We start from the raw sequence: 15,749 nt of genomic DNA, 5'->3' as shown, positions 1-15,749 counted from the left end.
TCTCCACAACTTAATCCTTGATCTGTCTGTTGTGTTCTTTGGCCATCATGATGCTGTTTGTTTACTAAGGTTCTCTAACAAATCTATGAGGGCTTCACAGAAAAGCTGACTTTATCCTAAAATTTAATTACACACAGGTGGACTCTATTTACAAATTAGGTGACTTCTGAAGGCAATTGGTTCCACTAAATTTTAATTAGGGGTATCAGAGTAAAGGGGGCTGAATACAAATGCACGCCACACTTTTCACATATTTATTTGTAAAAAAAAAAAAAAATAATAACATTTTCCTTCCACTTCACAATTATGTGCAACATTGTGTTGGTCTTTCACATAAAATCCCAATAAAAATACGTTTACCTTTTTGGCTGTAACATGGCAAAATTAGGAAAATTTCAAGGGGTATGAATACTTTTTAAGGCACTGTATTAAAATGATTATTTTAATTGCATATCTGCTTGTACTAGCATTACAGATTATTACTTTTTTTATTACAAATCAGTTTTTAATGCATTTAATATTATTCGGATCCCCCTGGATCTTATCAAATAAAATACATGTAATGTTTTTCATATGTTTTAATATATGATTCCAAATAATTCAAAGATTACAAATAATGTCAGAATTTTGGAAGCACCAAGTTGCCTAATACCAGAAAAACACTTTCCTTTCATCCTTAATTCCAATATTCTGTGCATTAGTTTGGATTGTACAATATAAACAGAGTTGATTACATTTTGTCTGCCATGTTTAATTGTCTTTAGTTTTTTTATCTGTTATCTAAAAAAAAAAAAAATTTTTAAATGTAACTAAATATATGTACTAAATATGTGTAGCGTCTTCTCATTATAGAGTACACTCTGAATTTGCGATATTCGCAGTGATATTCTATGACCACATTTGTTTTATAGTCTGATTTATTGTGTTACATTACATATTGTTGTGTTTAGTTGATTATGCAGATGTTCATTCAATATAGTTTAGAAGGGGTGACTACATTCTTACATTTTTAACCACATTTTTATGTTGTCATTCAAGCGTTAATTCTGTTATTTATCTCGTTTCAATAAACTTTTGTAAAAATCTTTGTCATTTTTTTATTTTTATTTCTTGCTTCTATGTTATTTTTATGGTTTAGGATAGCTACATGTACACATATTAACATTTTGTGATCTTTTTGCAGTACTTTATTTTTTTATTAGATATACATGTAGTGTATATTTTGAAATTCTAACGATCTTTCTTAATTGGTAGAACAATGTCTAAACTGTAGTTCTTTGCGACCCAATGCCTTCCGAGGACCCACTTAGTCATTTTATTTACACGGCAACAATTTATATTAGTTTTAATAGAAAAATATAATGCTCTAATGACACTTCATTTTAAATAATACATTTTAAATCTAACATAATAGCATAAATAATAAATACTGTAATATTTTTGAAAAATGTTTGAGTAGATTTTGTGTTGTTTCATATTTTTCAAGCAAAGTTGCTTTCCCACAATACAACATTACAAAAAACAAAAAATAAAAGATACACATTTTTATGTTCTCCGAAAAGGTTATCTTTTAGTATACACAAGGATGGCCAATAAAACTCTAAAATTATCAGAAATAACGTTTTTAGTAGGATTATGTCATTATTTTAGAGTGCAAAACATATATTTATGTCAGTTATCACTGCTTAAATGTTTTCTTATTCACTTTCCTGGGAATGTCAATACATTTTCATCAGCGTGTTTGTCATCGGTTGTTTCCATTCTTCATAGGACAGAGTTTAGAGCTCCATGTCCTGGGTGGTGGCATTTTTCGGGTTAGTGAGCTGCTGCTGAGGCTATCCATTAATTAGTTGGGGTCTAGGAGTGGTAACCTGTGTATACAAAATAGATGTTTTAGTAATATTAATATTTTTTGTTGCAATGTCAATAATAAATAATAATAACAAAAAGGATCTGGACATTTTCCTACATTTTATCTCTTTAAAAAAATAATGAATCATCTCCCAGAAGCCCAGTAAGCTACTAACCTCCTGTAGTGAGCTGGCTTCTCTGCTTCTGCTGCACTGAAATCCCAAGCAGTATTGTCCTTCCTGCCCAGTTCTACCTGATTTCACTATAAAACACCTTCTCCTTTCTTCATCTTCTTAATAATATAAACTTCCCACTCCCATCAATGACTCAGCAGCTCAACTCCTCTGCTCCCTCTCCCAGCAGTGACTCAGCAGCTCAACTCCCTTGCTCCCTCTCCCAGCAGTGACTCAGCATCCTTTCAGCCTTCTACTCTGAGAAAAACAAGGAGAGGGGCGCCTCTGAATTAATAGTATACACTTTAATTTAAAAAAAAAAAAAAGCAATATTAACTCACATGAGAGAAAGTAATGTTGCACATAGGTGAGCTGGATACCGTCCAGGAGCAGGGCGTGTTTAAAAATAATTTTCTTGCTTGTGTAGCACCCTCTAGTTAGTGAGTTTTTTTTTCTGGCAGTGCGAGTAAATTCAGGCAGGCCTAGCTGGCTGCTAGGCCTGTTTGTTTTAATTTTGGGCTGGACTGTGAGTGCCTCCGGAAAGCTGCTGATGACTCACAGGCACTTCTCAGTTACCTCCCTCTTCCTTTTGGCATTTTCTAGAAGGAGAGGAGGGGAAGAGAGGTGGAGTTGCCTGTGGTTTCGTAAAGAGCCTTGACCAATCCCCAACTTGGATTGGCAGAGGGCAGGCCTCCTTAAATATCATTTGTTTCAGCCCAGCTGGGAAGGAGTGGTCGGGTGGAAGAGATGGAGTGAGAGAGGTGTGGAGGCTGTCGGGGCCCACGGGGAGCTCCTTAGTCTGGGGGGGGTGACCCTGGGCTGGACTCGGGTGCATCCAGAAGGAGGGACGAGATCCTGGAAGGAGAGGCACATGAGAGAGCAGGGAGAGGACACTTCTAAGCGTTTGCATGGAGGACTACTGGCCGCAGCCAGGTCTCAGCCAGCCAGTTGGGCAGTTGGGAGGACTGGGGAGGCACAGTTTGAGAGATGGGTGCAGAACCAGAGGAGAGAGGACTGTGGAGAAGGGCAGTGGAAAGAGGTCTTTGCAGCCAGGCTGGTTGGCAGGGCCTGAAGAGAGTGGTAGCTGAATAGAGGACAGCTAGCACCTGGTCTATTTTTCACCACAGGGGCCCAAGGCCCCTGGCTGCAAAAGGCAGTTCACCGAGGTCTGGCTGAAGCAGTGTCAGGCCTACCCATGCGGTGCTAGCTAGTCTGGAAGAGTAACAGTCTGCAGCAAGGGAAGTGCTGGTGGAGGAACAGTCTACAGCAAGAGAAGTGCTGTAGACTGTTAATCTCCTTCAAATAAACTAAACAAACCAATGGACTGGTTTCTGTCTCTGAGTGACTGGGATGGATGTCTGGCTGGGCAGGGTGATGGGTAAACCACTACATACCGCAACCCCTGCGGGGGCATGGCTACACTTGCACTGAAAAAATATTTAGTCCTGCAACAGGCATATCTCCCCCTCACTCCTCTGACACTAGGTCCACTTTTAAGCAAACTACACTAAAAAAAATTGTCACTATTGATACTGGACTACCACAGAAACAGGTATAATCAATATACAATACAGACAATTATAAGCAGCCAGCTTACAGAAAAAATAAATAAAACAATTGTTCTACAAAAATTTAAAACACATACAGGTATACCCATTTCAATAAAAAAAAACTCACATCTGGAATCCTCCATTCCATTTTGTTACATTAGACTTTTTCTATCATTCTCAGGATCCTATTAGTATAGAGCTCTATCATAAAAGATCATACTTCTTGTAACACAACAAACAAAGCATATTCGTCAGACCTCGCTTTGGCTTAATTGCAATATTTCCTTGTGGTACGGGCATATGGCTGATTTTTTAACAAAGGATAGAGTCCAAACTCTCAAAAGGCACATGGCATCTTTCCTTGCGAGGTTTGACGATTATGCTTTGATTTTGTGTTTACCCATCTTCTAGAAAGTTATATCTTCTTTATCTAATAAGGACTTTGGATATATAAGATGGTTTGAAGGTCTTTTTCTTCTTTTGTTGGTGTGTCCACAAGGAAAAGGAAAGGAGTCTACAAATAAGCTACAGATGGAGCTTGTGCAATATTGCAGTTCTGTGGAATATCACAATAAACATAGACAAGGCTTTTATTGGCCACAGGTTCAATTTAAAGCAGGACCTCAGACTCATATTATTCTGCCCCATTTGTTTCTGCCTCTGTCACTTGGTACAGAAATGTGCTGCTCTTTAATCCCCATTTCTTGTTTTGGGGCTGTAATCTTTCCTTAAGTGGAATTGCACAAGTCACACATCCTGTCTGTAGATCCACAGATTCCCTATAGTGGTTGTAAACCTCAGATTTTTTTTTTTCAAATTTGGGTGCCGGATTCCCCTTAATATCCATACCAGACCTGAAGGGCCTGGTATGGATTTTAAGGGGGACATCCACTCCACATCCACTCTATTTTTTTGGTATTTTTATCTATATTGCTGGGATCCGACAATACATTACAGCCACAAAATTTTTAAATTACATTTTTTCCTTTAGAAATGTAATTTTATTATTATTATTATTATTATTATTATTATAAAGGTTTTATATAGCGCCAATAGTTTGCTCAGCGCTTTACAACACAAGGGCAGACATTACAGTTACATTACAATTTGGTACAAGAGGAATCAGAGATCCCTGCTCGTTAGAGCTTACAATCCAAAAAGGAAGGGGCAATTGATACAAAGGGTAATAGCTGTGGGGGGATGAGCTGATGGAGGAAGTAAAACAGTGTTAGTTAGAAGCAGGATAGGCTTCTTTGAAGAGAAGGGTTTTCAGGGATCGTCTAAAGATGGCTAGATTAGGAGATAGTTGGACAGATTGGGGTAGGGAGTTCCAAAGGATGGGAGAAGCTCTGGAGAAATCCTGGAGGTGAGCATGGGAGGAGGTGACAAGGGAGCTAGAGAGCAGGACGTCTTAGGATGACCAAAGAGAGCGGCTTGGTTGGTATTTTGGGACTAGGTTAGTGATGTAACTAGGGGCAGAGTTATGGATGGCTTTGTAAATTATTGTTAGTACTTTGAATTTTATTCATTGGGTGAGTGGAAGCCAGTGGAGGGATTGGCAGAAAGGGGTGGAGGACACTGAATGGCTGGTAAGGTGGATGAGTCTGGCAGCGGCATTCATTATGGACTGAAGGGGGGATCGTCTATGTAAAGGTAATTCAGTGAGGAGGGAGTTGCAGTAGTCAAGGCGAGAGATGACCAGGGAGTGAATTAGAAGCTTGCCACACTTCAAGACCTGACTGACACGAGAAAGCTCTTACAGGAGACGTTAAACCGTAAAACTCACCGTAAATTTATTCTCAACCAGAAATTGTTCTATGAACAAGGTAATAAAAATGGTAGACTCCTAGCCCAGGCCATCCGCACCAAGCGTACTTCCACTACTGTTCACACCATAAAGGATCCAGGGGGCACGGCGCACACATCATCGGAGGATATAGCAACCCAATTCGAAACATACTACAAGAGCCTTTATAACCTACACAGCCCAACAACTACATCCTCGACCCAACGACACAGGGAAATGCTCCTTACGTACTTCTTAAAGAAATATAGCCCCGGGAAAATTTCTAGCGAACTGGCCTCTGAGTTATATAAACCCATCTCTGAATTGGAGCTGAGGCAGGCCATCAAGCAATTAAAACCAGGCAAAAGCCCGGGGCCGGGTGGTCTGTCCGCCCCCTATTACAAGGCTTTTACAGAGATCCTTTCAACACCCTTTCTGCGGGCCTTTAACTTCCTTAGCAACTCAGACACTCCATTCCATCGGCTTTTAGAAGCCCACATCACGGTCATCCCCAAACCAGGGAAGGACGCATCTTCGGTCACCAGTTAAAGACCCATCTCCCTACTCAATTCGGACATCAAGCTCTTTGCCAAAATACTAGCTAACCGCCTACTTCTGCTCCTCCCCTCTCTTATTGGCAAATACCAGGTGGGCTTCGTCCCTGGCAGGGACGCCAGGGACAACACTACCAAGGCCATTAACCTACACCATTGGCTTACGTCTCACAATGAAAAGGGATTTTTCCTGTCTCTGGATGCGGAGAAGGCATTTGAAAGGTTGGCCTGGGACTACCTAGAAGCGGTACTCCAACACTTAGGACTACCCAGCAGACTGGTGACTCTGATCCTGTCCCTTTACACAACCCCCACTGCAAGCATAAGGGTCAATGGCCACCTGTCAAATGCCTTCACCATCCGAAATGGAACAAGACAGGGATGCCCTCTGTCCCCTATTCTATTTATCTTGACGCTTGAACCTCTCCTTCGACGCTTACAATCTAATGAAGACATTAGGGGAATTCAGGTAGCAGGACACACTCATAAGTTAGCGGCATTCACGGATGACATCCTTCTGTTTCTCAGCGAGCCGCTAACGTCTATCCCGAATCTGCTCAAGGACTTTGAAACCTTTGGCAGACTCTCCAACTTGAAAATCAATTTTTCAAAGTCCAACGCTCTAAACATCACTCTGCCTACCGAACTAGTATCCCAATGCCAAACCACGTTCCCCTTCTCCTGGAAACAAGAAGCTATCACATACTTAGGAATCCAACTCCCCAAGCATTTGTCCAACTTATAATCCACAAACTTCCTCCCACTGTCGCGCTCCATTACTGAAGATCTACGTAGATGGGACAAACCCCACTTCTCTTTGTTTGGCAGGGCAGCTATTCTTAAGATGAATGTGCTCCCTAGAGTCCTGTATCTTCTACAGACGATTCCCATTTAACTCCCCGCCTCTTTTTTCATACACCTCAAACGTGCGTCCACACAATTTTTATGGAAACATAAACGCCCAAGAATCAGCTATAGTCAACTTACGAGCTCTAAAACCGCAGGAGGTATAGGTCTTACGGATCTCAAATTATATTCCCTAGCCTGCCAAATGGTCAGAATCATTGACTGGTCAGCCCATGGGTCGGATAAGGATTGGGTCAATATAGAAAACGCTTTCTCGAACCTACCCATCAAGCACACGCCCTGGATCCCTACTTCCTCTGTACCTAAGGCCCTAAAAGAACATCCCCTTGTGCATGCTACCCTAACTAACTTTAAAGAAGCTTGCAAGAAATTCAATGTTTCATCCAACCCGGGGCCCCTCATGCCTATTCGGCTTAACCCTGCGTTTCCCCCTGGCATGTCCTTAACCTTTCTTAAAGATAATTGGCCACATAAAGAACTGCTTGCGCATCAGTTTTACAAAAATGGGGAAATCCTGGATTATTTTGCGCTCCCGACAGATAGAGACAACCCCCCGTGCCCAAATGGTCTTACTTTCAAATACGCCATTTTCTCAAAAGGGTACATAGAGAAGCTGAACTCTCTAGGCAGCTGACACCTTTTGAGACTCTCTGTTCACAAGCCTCACCCCAGTGCCATCTAATCTCGATGGCCCACTCACTCTTCTCCCAGTCCAAATCACCAAAAAATTGGAAAGCATGCTTAGCTTGGGAAAGGGATCTGCAAATGGAGATCTCGGAAGAAGAGTGGGAAAAAATCTTTATCATCACGCATAAAGGTTCCCTGAACGTGAATACCCAAGAGAACAATTTCAAACTTATTTCCAGATGGTATCGCACACCTGCTCTAATCAATAAGTTTAACCCAGAGATCCCTAACAAGTGCTGGAGGTGCTTAGGTAATGATGGATCCCTACTACACATATGGTGGTCGTGTCCCAATATCCAGAACTTCTGGACCCAGGTGAACAGCATAGCCAGCTCCATTACTGACAGCCCTATTGATTTTACAGCAGCTCGCATGCTCCTCCACTACACTTCAATCCCAAACCGCACGTATATGCACTCACTAGGCTTGCATCTACTCAATGCCGCCAAACTTTGCATCCCAATCCATTGGGGGTCTCCCACTGTCCCCTCCACCAATGACTGGTTAAAAAGGGTAGCAAGGATAGCTGAGATGGAGGAACTCATTTACATTGCTAAAGACTCCCCACATAAATTCGCACAGATCTGGGATAAATGGATACGTTTTCAAAGCTTTAACCCCTTAAACTCCGGGGTCAATCCGACTAGTCCTTCACTTGATGGGTAATCGCCCGTCTGATCTAGGGAATCACCCCGCCTTGACTCACACCGATCGCTCGGTCCCAGGTTATTTGGGCCAGACTGCTTTGTCGTTCCCTCCCCTCATTCTGCACATGGACAAATGGGGGAGTCCGGAGAGAAGATCCCCTTCCGAACCTATGTATCCACTACCTACCCCCCATCCCTTCTTTCGCTGTTCTCCCTTTCATACCCCTTCCCTCTTTCTTTCGCCCTTACTATCCCCCCGTATGGGGGTCAGACCTTTGACGCAGACACCCATCCCCGCGAACGGTTGACGGCTTCCTACTGACTAGGTGAACCCCTCTCTGGCCCCCTACGCCTCCCTTCTGGCTGAAGTATTACCGCCCACTCACCACTTCCCTCCATTAAACCTCGGGGGAGCAGACCGATTACCATGGGAGACTGAACATCCCCGAGACGAGAGACTTACCCCTGAACAGACACCCCTTAACACTTACTGTAATTGCAATCTTGGGGAGGAAACGAAAAGGTGTAGAGACGTAGGGGAAATAGCACTGTGTTAAGTTTGAACAAGAGATGCTGGGAAGGATTCACCTCCGATCCTAACTTTGAAACTAAGCTCTGCTTGACTGTTCACCTGTATTATTATTCCCATTGTAACTGTCTGTGATACCGATTTGTACTTTACCTATTTAGTACATCAAGTCCAGCTTGTTATACTTTTTTCTTTGAAAATAAATAAACATTTTATGGAAAGAAAAAAAAAGAAGCTTGGTGGTGTCATTAGTTAAAAAGGGGCGTATTCTGGAAATGTTGCAGAGGCTACATTTTGCTGTAGCACTGTTATAAACATGGGACAGATGCACTACTTTACAGGCATACGAAGGACACCCTCCAGGCATTATATTTAAAGGAATATTTCATTTTTGTTGTTTCACTTTAAGCATTATTAAAATCACTGCTCCCAAAAAAATTGCCTTTTCTTTGCATTGATACATGTCCTCTGGGGCAGGACCCTGGTCCCCAAACACTTTTTATGGCAATAACTTGTATATAAGTCTTTTGATTTTTCACGTTCGTGTCCCATAGACTTTAAAGGAGTTTGCCCAAATTTTTTACAGTTCGCATGCTCTGCTGCGAACCGAACCGGGGAGGTGTTCGGCTCATCCCTAATTAGGCACATGCTGACTTGCTGTGTTCCTTACTGTGCTGTTTAAGGCAGCTCAGACTAATGAGTTATTTTATGCAGTGTGACCAAGATGCATTTTTTTCTTTCCAGTTTAAAGGTAGGAAACCTCAGTGATCATTAAAATAAAGGACAGAAAGCTGCACAAGGTGATAAATAAAAAAATATAGAATCCTGCACACCAGAGCTCTGCTTTTGCATCCAATGATTAGTACACACCATAGCTCCTCTTGTTTGAAATGGTGAAGGGCCTCCCATGTTGGTAGTCCTATCCAGAAAAAAAATGTTGACCCCTCATTTCTCTCCATGCTGATGTTTGCAGGATGGGCTAAATTTCACAATAATGCTCCCCCTAGTGGCATCTCTGGCCCATCCAATCTGAGCGTTTGCACCAGGGGTCTCAAACTGGTGGCCCTCCAGCGGTTGCGAAACTACAAGTCCCATGAGGCATTGCAAGGCTGGCATGACTCCCACGAGCAGAGGCATGATGGAACTTTTTTTGCAACAGCTGGAGGGCCGCCAGTTTGAGACTCCTGGTTTGCACAATGTGCCCTCCTGCTTCCAACTTAGGTTAGTAGTGTCCACTCTAGGCTGTTCAAGTTCCACAGGTCTCCTTCCATAGCTTTGTGCACTGCACACCACTCCCAATAGCAGCATCTGTCATGGGAGGACCTTTAACATTTAAACGGTGGAGCTATGGTATGTACTATTTACTGGATATGGAATTGCATAGTGGGATTTTATGAACATCATCCTGAAAGGGAAACTTACACTTAAGCTTCTTTCCAGTAATCTGCAGAAATTGACCTGTTGTTGCATGTATCTGTTCATGTAGTTCTTAGATGCAAGGGTGAAAGTCAGAAAATACTTTGATTTTCCTTTTTCTTTTTGCATAACCTAGCTGTGCCTTCCTTTTTTTTCAAATATAAATTCATCTGTATCTAAAAATACAGTGAATATAAGGCCGCTTTCCACTATCTCGGCGCTAAAGATATGTCAGGTTTCATATGATAAATAGAACTTCCACACTTATAACCATAAATGTCATCACTGTGTAATAATAATAAAAAACAGCTGCCGGTTAAAATGCAAACGCATAAATGTCAGTAAAAAGAATAATAATAACAGTTGCACAGATCCAAATCAGGTGCCTATAATTATTATAGCAGTGCTACTAATGCTATCATAAAGATTATGAACAGCTTTCATGTGTATATAGTACACATGCCATGCTCTTTCCTTATCAGACAAACTTGTCTGACAAGTTTGACTGATAAGGAAGCAGCATGGCAGATAATTGAGAAAACGGAATTACACTATTGGAGCCTTTTTTTCTACTCTGCGAACCGATGGGTATGCTGCGATACCAATGTGCCAATGGTGCCTATATTTAAAAAGGGAACAAAGTCTTTACCAAATAACTATAGACCTGTTAGTTTAACTTCTATAGTTGGGAAGATACTGGAGAGATTAATAAAAGACCACATAGATGAGTTCTTGCAGGAAAAAAATATTTTAAGCAACAGACAGCATGGATTTATGAAAGACAGAAATTGTCAGACAAACCTTTTTTTTATGAGGAGGTAAGTAAAGCCTTGGACAGAGGGGTGGTGGTGGACGTGATATACTTGGATTTTGCAAAGCGTTCGATACAGTTCCCCACACATGGCTCATGTGTAAGGTAAAGTCTACAGGTTTGGAAATATCAGTTTGTAAATGGATCGAAAACTGGCTAAAAGACAGAATTCAGAGAGTAGTGGTTAATGATTCTTACTCTGAATGGTCTAAGGTTATCAGTGGTGTACCCCAAGGTTCAGTGCTGGGACCCTTACTTTTTAATATCTTTATAAATGACATTGGGTCTGGTTATCAAAGTAACATTTCTGTCTTTGCAGATGACACCAGGCTATGCAGTGGAATAACGTCCTTACAGGATGTCTCCAATTTACAAGCCGACCTCAATGCTCTGTCTAATTGAGCGACTATGTGGCAGATGAGGTTTAATGTTGAGAAATGTAAAGTTATGCACTTGGGGGCTAAGAATATGCATGCATCATACATTCTAGGGGGAGTACAACTGGGGGATCCATAGTGGCAAAGGATCTGGGGGTTTTGGTAGATCATAAGCTCAATAATAGCATGAAATGCCAAGCTGCGGTTTCCAAAGCAAGCAAAGTCCTTTCTTGTATTAAGAGAGGTATGGACTCCAGAGAGAGAGATATCATTTTGCCCCTGTAAAAATCATTAGTAAGACCTCATCTGGAATATGCAGTTCAGTTTTGGGCACCAGTTCTCAAAAAGGATATTGGGGAACTGGAGAAAGTGCAGAGAAGGGCAACCAGATAAGAGGCATGGGGGAGCTCAGCTATGAGGAAAGATTAGAGGAACTGAATTTATTCACTCTTGATAAGAGGAGATTAAGGGGGTATATGATCAACATGTACAAATATATAAGGGGTCCATATAGTGAACTTGGTGTTGAGTTATTCACTTTACAGTCAACAAAGAGGACAAGGGGACACCCTTTACATCTAGAGGAAAAGAGATTTTATCTCCAAATACAGAAAGGTTTCTTCACAGTAAGGCCCCTTTCACACTGGGGCATTTTAGCGCCTGAAAAAAATCGGCCCCTTTCACTCCAGTGTGAAAGCCGGAGGGCTTTCACACTGGAGTGGTGTGGTAGCAGGACAGTGAAAAAGGTCCTGCTAGCCGCATCTTTGGAGTGGTGAAGGAGCGGTGTATTCACCGATCCCAAACCTTTTCTACCCATTGAAATCAATGGGGCAGCCTGGCTATACCGCCAGCAAAGTGCTGCTGCAGTGGCGCTTTATGGGCAGTTTTAACCCTTTTTCGGCCACTAACGGGGGTTAAAACTGCCCCTCTAGCGGCCGAATACCACCGCTAAAAATATCCTCGCTTTACCGCCCCAGTGTAAAAGGGGCCTAAGAGCTGTGAAAATGTGGAATAGACTCCCTGCAGAGGTGGTTCTTGCCAGCTCAGTAGATTGCTTTAAGAAAGGCCTGGATTATTTCCTAAGTGTACATAATATAACGGGGTACTAAAATTTATAGGTAAAGTTGATCCCGGGAAAATCCGATTGCCTCTCGGGGGATCAGGAAGGAATTTTTTCCCCTGCTTTAGCAAATTGGATCATGCTCTGCTGGGGTTTTTTGCCTTCCTCTGGATCTACTGTGGGTATAGAATTGGTATATGGGATTGTATGATGATATTATTATTTTTTGGTTGAACTGGAGGGACTTATGTCTTTTTTCAACCTGACTATGTAACTATGTAACTATACCGCCCATGTCGCTGAGGAAAGCTGTGGTTTATCAATCCATGCCTGATACATACAAGCCTCTGGTGAGTGTAAACCCCAAAGGGGAGTGTGGTGCACAGATTGCGGTGTGGTGTATTTTATGATACAACATTGCAAGATTTCCATCTAAGGTTTCTGGGACTTTCTTCTCACATCATATGTCAACTACCTACCTACTACTTGTGTGTACTATATACACATGAAAGCTGATCATAAACTTTAGGATAGTAGCTCTGCTATAATACATCTGTAACCATATTATTTTTCTTATGAAAAGACAAGATTTTATCATGTGTCCCCTCACATACCTGCATTCCAGTATTTACCCTTTCCATGGATGGTCGAAACCCACCATTGTTTGGTTCAGAGCTCACAAATCCTAAACAGACATACAGTACATATATATATATATATATAAAGACTAACATGATTACTAGTAAATATTCCTGTAAATATATTAAATTATGTATCAATAATACTATCTTTTAAAAAAAAATCCAATTCCAACCCAATTGCAATAAAGTAATACACTATATTGCCAAAAGTATTGGGACACCTGCCTTTACACGCACATGAACTTTAATGGCACCCCAGTCTTATGCCGCGTACACACGATCGGAATTTCAGCCCGCAAAAGACCGATGAGTGTTTTTTGTTGGAAAATGTGACTGTGTACGCTCCATCGGTCTTTTGCTGGCCGAATTCCAGCCAGCAAAAGATTGGGAGCGTGCTCTCATTTTTTCGGTAGGGAAAAGTTCCTATCCAAAAATGCGATCGTCTGTGGCAATTCCGATGTGCAAAATGTCTACGCATGCTCAGAAACAATTTAACACATGCTTGGAAGCATTGAACTTCATTTTCTTGGCTCATCGCATTGTTGTACGTCACCGTGTTCTAGACGGTCGTAATTTCAACAAACTTTTGCATGACCGTGTGTATGCAAGGCAAACTTGAGCGGAATCCCGTCGGAAAAGCTGTCATATCTTTTTTTGATGAGAAATCTGATCGTGTGTACGCGGCATAAGTCTGGAGGGATCAATATTGAGTTGGCCCACCCTTTGCAGCTATAACAGCTTCAACTCTTCTGGGAAGGCTGTCCACAAGGTTTAGGATTGTGTCTATGGAAATGTTTGACCATTCTTCCAGAACGCATTTGTGAGGTCAAGCACTGATGTTGGACAGGAAGGCCTAATTCATCCCAAAGGTGTTCTATCGGGTTGAAGTCAGGACTATGTGCATTCTGGTCAAGTTCATCAACCCCAAACTTGCTCATCTATGTCTTTATGGACCTTGCTTTGTGCACTGGTCCAAATCATTTGGTGGAGGGGGGATTATGGTGTTTTTTTTTTTTAAGGGGTTGGGCTTGGCCCCTTAGTTCCAGTGAAGGGAACGCTTAAGGTGTCAGCATACCAAGACATTTAGGACAATTTCATGCTCCCAACTTTGTAACTTTGTGGGAACAGTTTGGGGATAGCTCCTTTCTGCTCCAACATGACTGCTCACCAATGCACAAAGCAAGGTCCATAAAGACATGGATGAGCGATCTTGGTTGTGGAGGCACTTGACTCGCTGTACTAACTATGCAATGTTAGTACAGCGATCTAGTACAGTGATATACCACTGAGGTATATTGTTCTGACAGCGGGACACACCGGTCAGCCCTTGCAACCATTGGCTGGAAATGCTGATCGTATGACAATCAGCAGCTGTTTTTCCAGCATACCCATTTGACAGAAGCCAAACGTTCAGCCAGCTGCTGTCAGAAACACACACGGGGCGATTATTAGCCAGTTTCCTGTTTTTGTAACAACTCAAACTTTTGCATTTATCTTTATTTTAGGTGGTGGTGAAAGTCATCACTAGGACAATTAGAGAGGGTCACGGTAATAATACTTTGGGCAATTAGGAGGGTGATACACATGGCAGAATTTAATAAAAGGGGTGATGCTAGGGCATTGAACGGCATTGAACGGTTGTGATCAGAGTTAGGAACTGACCAAATGTGTCTTTTATGATCCCTCACCTTCTCTGGTCTTGTCTCTTGGGTTTCTTTGAATGTCCTTATATGAACGCAATTCAGGCTGTATCAATCTAATTTTAGAAGAAGAAAATATACAATTAAAAGTGGTAAGATAAAAAAAAATGTGTCTTATGACATTTTTGCTAAATAGGTTTTGATTTAGATTTTTTTTCTTTTGTATGAATAAATCACTCACTTCATTTTGTCTGAACGATACTGACGTCTATACGAGAAGTAGACCAGAATTAAAATGAAAACAAGGAGAACAAACAGGCCGACAGTGACTCCAGCGATGACCCCAGCTTTACTGATAGCTGTGTCGCATTGATCCCCTGTGTACCAGTAGTTGGATGAAATCTGACAGCTGAGAAGAAGTTTTGAGAATGGAGAATGAGTACAGATCGCCTTGGTACAAACATTTAAGTTTGCATTGTATGAATGCTAAGGAGGAACAAGGAAAAATTACACGAAACAAAATGGAAAATTATGGAAAATCTTGAGGCACCCTCCAAAATTATGGACAGTCTTGAGGCACCGCATTCTAAAATGTAAAAACTACTTAGATAGTTTTACATAATGCAGCAACATTAATACACATAGGACACCCAACATTAAAGGTGATTTATTCTTCCAAAGCAAATACACTTTTGTAAACTGGTACTGACTAATATTCCAATGTTTCTCATCTCCCTCAGTTTTTCTCCATCACTTAGCTAATGAGACCTCAAAGCTGATGGAGAGGGGCAAGGGAGGATCAAACAAGGATGATATACGGGCAACTGACATCCTCCTTATCAATTGATGATGCCATTGGTCGTTAGGAGGTTGGCAGCTAGAGGGTTGTAATGGTGAACAATGAAAACCTGTGGCTTTGTGTAACTAAAAGACAGGTTTCATCCACACGCCAGCTTGTATACAATTTTGGGGCAATTTGTAGGCATTTTTCCATGGCACTGCGGGGTGCCTGGGCACCCTGGTTGAAAAAGGCTGCTGTAGACAGAGTACTGACTTTACTTATTTGAATAGTAGATGACAGTGCCTTCTTGGAGCAGAAAGTATTTACATGGATTCTTTACATAGAGTATCCTGCACCCTAAACCCTCTTCCCTACATTT

At 41.7% G+C, this 15,749-nt stretch overlaps 1 protein-coding gene across 3 annotated transcripts in view; it reads right to left on the bottom strand.

The window, feature by feature from the left end:
• Positions 1–563: 563 nt before the first annotated feature.
• Positions 564–15,749, bottom strand: part of LOC143961273 (uncharacterized) — an 82,728-nt gene continuing 67,542 nt past the window's right edge. Inside the window, exons 9-12 of one of the 3 annotated variants that reach the window (XM_077470520.1) lie at positions 14,831–14,998; positions 14,638–14,705; positions 12,923–12,993; positions 564–1,871 (exon numbers count right to left, since the gene is read on the bottom strand). In XM_077470520.1, coding sequence (XP_077326646.1) covers positions 1,836–1,871; positions 12,923–12,993; positions 14,638–14,705; positions 14,831–14,998 — 343 coding nt within the window. In that variant the 3' untranslated portion in view covers positions 564–1,835. Of the gene's footprint in view, positions 1,872–12,922; positions 12,994–14,611; positions 14,706–14,830; positions 14,999–15,749 lie in introns of all 3 variants that reach the window. The other 2 variants (XM_077470522.1, XM_077470521.1) reach the window with 2 other exon arrangements.

This window comes from Lithobates pipiens, unplaced genomic scaffold, assembly GCF_037356315.1.
Source record: "Lithobates pipiens isolate NorthernLeopardFrog02 unplaced genomic scaffold, aLitPip1_a1.2 Scaffold_8, whole genome shotgun sequence".
NCBI classification, from domain to species: domain Eukaryota; kingdom Metazoa; phylum Chordata; class Amphibia; order Anura; family Ranidae; genus Lithobates; species Lithobates pipiens.
The sequence above is the reverse complement of the archived record's forward strand: the minus strand, read 5'-3'. Positions and strand labels throughout refer to the sequence as shown.